Source organism: Pseudozyma flocculosa (genome assembly GCF_000417875.1).
Source record: "Pseudozyma flocculosa PF-1 unplaced genomic scaffold scaffold00012, whole genome shotgun sequence".
Lineage (NCBI taxonomy): Eukaryota > Fungi > Basidiomycota > Ustilaginomycetes > Ustilaginales > Ustilaginaceae > Pseudozyma > Pseudozyma flocculosa.
This window is the reverse complement of record NW_006920880.1, coordinates 126,398-129,949: the sequence shown is the minus strand read 5'-3', so window position 1 is coordinate 129,949 and position 3,552 is coordinate 126,398. Positions and strand designations below refer to the sequence as shown.

Sequence of the window (3,552 nt, the reverse complement as noted above, 5' to 3'; positions counted from 1 at the left end):
TCCGTCCTCGTGACCCGCGAGGACGGCGCCGTCGTCGACACCGGCACCCTCGTCGGCTGCTGCGCCTGCGCCGTCGGCTGGCTCCAGATCGGCGGCGACGTCCGGATTCGTACTAGGTGGAGCAGCCGCCTGGTCGACAAGGGCGGGTGCCGGTCGCGGCAGGTCTGTCTCCTGCAGCACCGTGCGATCCGCGGACGGCGCTCGAGCTGGGATCGCCTGAACCTCCGACCCTGCTCTCTGGTCGTCGGGCTGCGCGGTGCGCTTGACGTTGGCGGCCGCGGATCGCTTCGTCTTGGCCTCCTGTGGTCCGGCGAGCGCATGCAAGGTGTAGCGACGGCAGCATCGTCAGCGTCGTCGGCATGATCAGCGCCGGGCGGCACGGCGGGAAGTCGACGCACCTGTTTGAGCTCCGAGATGAGCTCCTCGAGGGCCAGGATCTCGAGCTCCTCTTTCTGGGTGGCTTGCCGGATGCGAGCCAGCTCGGTCTGGATCTCTGTGCTGCGACCTGCGGATGCTGCCAGCAGACCGCGTCCGGCCGAAGGGGCGGCGGCGTCGTTGCTGCCCGTCGGATCGAGCTTGCCGTCGCGGATGGAGCGGATGCGGGCTTCATTGGCCTGGGAGCGCTGTTCAAACTCGCGCACCGCTCTGGCCAGCTCGGCGTGCTTCTTCAAAAGGCCCTTGATGTGCTTGCGGGCTTTTGGCGCCGAGCGGCTGCGGGTGAGGGAAGGCGGAGACGAAAAGCGAAGGCGGAAGCCAAAAGCGAAGGGAGAAGCAGAGACTGGGTCAGAGGAGGCGGCGCCCCTCCCTGGACGCAGGGCGCTGCGGGCGCGGCCGACTCACTAGTCGTCGTTGAGCTTCTGGGCGGCGAGGAGGAGGGTCTTGATGTCGGTGGCGGGGTCGTCGGTCGCGCCCGCGGTGTTGCCGGCGAGGTCGGCCCTGTTCCTGGACGACAGGGTCTGGCGGAGCGGCGTTGGTGGCTGAACGTGCCTGGGCTCTGGCATGCGCGGTGCGAGGAGCTGCTCGGCCTCCTGGGCCTCGAGGGCCTTTGACTTTGCGCGGTCGCCGGTGCGGTGGTGGTGGTGGGGCTGGCGTTGTACGTACTGGCTGGGGCCGGCGTTGGGCTGGGACTGGGGCGGGGGCGGGTACCAGAAGAGGTTTGCCTCGGTGTGCTGGTCGGCGTCGCGGATGTAGGTGATGATGTCGAGGCGCTCGCGGTTGAGGACGGCCGTGGTGAAGGGCGTGGCATTGACGCCGGTGCGGGTGCGGCGGCGGGCGGCGGCCTGCCGCTTGTTGATGGCGAGCAGCGTGGCGCCGAGCGTCGTCATGTGCGTCTCCATGGCGGCGGCGGTAGTGACACGAGGGTTGGCGCAGCGATGGTGGTGGTGCGCAGTGGAGATGTGAACGGACGCGGTCCGCCCAACGTCGAGGATCTCGGGATGCGGGGGGGCGCGCGTGTTTGCTGCTGCTGCTTGTGCTTGTGTTGGGCTGCGAGGCCAGGCGTGCGTGTTGATCTGGACTGGGCTGGTCTGTGGCCTCCAGACCGGCCTGCCTGCTGCCCCAACGCGCTTTTTCGAGCGCAGGGTCGCGTCGAGGCCGAGATCAGAGGCAGGCCGAGCTGGCTGGCTGCTGGCTGCTGGTCTGCTGGCCCACGGGTCCACGGGCGGGCGTGGTTCGGTCAAATCCGAATCCGAGTCTCGAGTAGTGCCTTGGCGGGGGCCTGGCAGGCCTCTTGTCTGGCGGCCAGCACTTTGGCCCGGCGGGTTTTTTTCTTTTTCTTCGCCCCTTTGACCGAGGAAGCACTCACAACTGGGCAGGCAGCGCCTCGGCGGCCACGCTTCCATGGATAAAAGGCGGCGGTCCAACGTCGGCCCCCCGTCGCTTCGCCTCTCCCCGTCGCCGGTCGTTGTGTCACTCCACCCTCCCTCTCCCTCTTTCCCTCCTTCTCCCCTCTAGCCCTCCCCAGAAGTGCACACAACGACCGACCGACCGACCGGATCGATCGACCGAGCCAACAGAGCGAGCACGTCGTCCATTCTCGAATCCAAACCGAGCCTGCCCGTGATCCTGCTCCCGCTCTCGGCCCCCCTCTGCCGCCTGCCTGGCCCCGATCGTTGATAGAGACAGAGGGCAGCGTACAACGACATGTGCTCCCACCGCAAGCCTTCCCCCCCTACTGACCCGCAGGCTCAGGCTGCGGCGGCCAGGCCCAGGCCTCCGATCCACAGCTCGAGCAACTACAGCTACCCCTCGACGCGCGACTCGTCGCCGGCTTCCAGCGAGAGGACCCCCTTTGACCTCACCTCGCCCTCGCCCGGCACTCCGCCCGCCACCCGCGCCGATGCCGCCCACTACTCCGAGGCAGACGAGAAGCGCCTCCACGAGGTGAGTGCGCAGCTCGGGCCTTGCGTGGCGTGCGAAAGCGCTCGATCCGGAAACGCGCATCGTCCGATGCCCGGGCCGCTCGGCTGACCGACCGACCGACCGACGAGGGACGCTACTGACCTGACGACTGCCCGCTGTCTGCTGGCTGCCATCCAACTCTCCGCACTGTCCAGGCTGATGGCCACTTCTGGGCCCACCGCCGCATGTCGCAGCACGAGTCGAGCGCCTCGCCCATGGCCATGCCCACCCGCCTCCAGGGCTCCTTCACCGCCTCTTCGCAGACCGATCGCGACCTCGAGGCCGCCTTTGCCTCGAGCTCGCTCAGCAAGGAGGCATCGCGCCTCTCGCAGGGCATGTCCGCCCTCGAAGTCGGCGACGACCAAGACGACGATGGCGCCGACCGCGGCCGTAACAAGGCCGCCGCCATCCCTGCATCCGAGGTCGATCCGAACCCGGACCTGGCCGTTTCGGGCGACGGCTCCCACGTGCCCCCTCCCAACGTAGCCCACGGCTTCGTCTCGGGCGCTGCGGCCGACAGGCAGCCCGCCCTCTCGGCCACCACCGGTGCCAGCGCAACGGCGGCCAGCCACTTTGCCGCATCGCCCGCCGAGGCCGCCGCCGCCGTTGCTGGTCTGGGCGCCGCCAACCACGAATCGGCCCACGCGCCGCAGCAGGTGGGCCTCGACGGTGCCGCCGGACCCAACGTCGCCATCCACGCCGAGCTGTCTGGCGAGCTCAAGGCGCTTTACGGCAGCCTGCAAAAGTGCCTCGACCTGCGCGACAAGTACATGGGCGTCAGCCTGCAGAGCAAGATGGAGGACAACCCCAAAAACTGGGACGCCGAGCACTGCGCCCGCGTGGCACGGGTTGCGGGCAACGACGCCGCAGCCGACGCCGCCGCGCCGAGCGCCAGCGTCGCCGAGGGCTCGATCAAGGTCGACGGCAGCGCGTTTGACGAGGCCACCGGGCAGCCCAAGCCGTGGCGCATCTACCCGGCCCCGCCGCGGCCGCACTGGGAGCTCTTCAACCCGCCGCCGGCGTCGTCGTTTGTCGTGCGCCCGACGTCAGTCAACCCGCTGCCCCCGCCCATCCCGCCGGCCAGCCCCGCCAACGCCACCGCCGCCCAGCAGCTGCTCGAGAGCACGGGTGGTAAGCCGGGTGCCTACCGCG

General features: G+C 69.4%; 2 protein-coding genes across 2 annotated transcripts in view; one reads left to right on the top strand and one right to left on the bottom strand.

Annotated features, from left to right (window-relative positions):
* PFL1_03794 (uncharacterized protein) overlaps positions 1-1,337 on the bottom strand; it is a gene marked incomplete at both ends in the record, with an annotated part of 2,181 nt that extends 844 nt beyond the window's left edge. Inside the window, 3 exons of the mRNA XM_007881318.1 lie at positions 25-300; positions 399-711; positions 841-1,337. Of these exons, the coding sequence (XP_007879509.1) occupies positions 25-300; positions 399-711; positions 841-1,337 (1,086 nt within the window). The remainder of the gene's footprint in view (positions 1-24; positions 301-398; positions 712-840) is intronic.
* An 805-nt stretch (positions 1,338-2,142) lies between these two features.
* The window catches only part of PFL1_03793 (uncharacterized protein), a gene marked incomplete at both ends in the record, with an annotated part of 4,235 nt that continues 2,825 nt past the window's right edge, over positions 2,143-3,552 (top strand). Inside the window, 3 exons of the mRNA XM_007881317.1 lie at positions 2,143-2,382; positions 2,556-3,445; positions 3,513-3,531. Coding sequence (XP_007879508.1) covers positions 2,143-2,382; positions 2,556-3,445; positions 3,513-3,531 — 1,149 coding nt within the window. The remainder of the gene's footprint in view (positions 2,383-2,555; positions 3,446-3,512; positions 3,532-3,552) is intronic.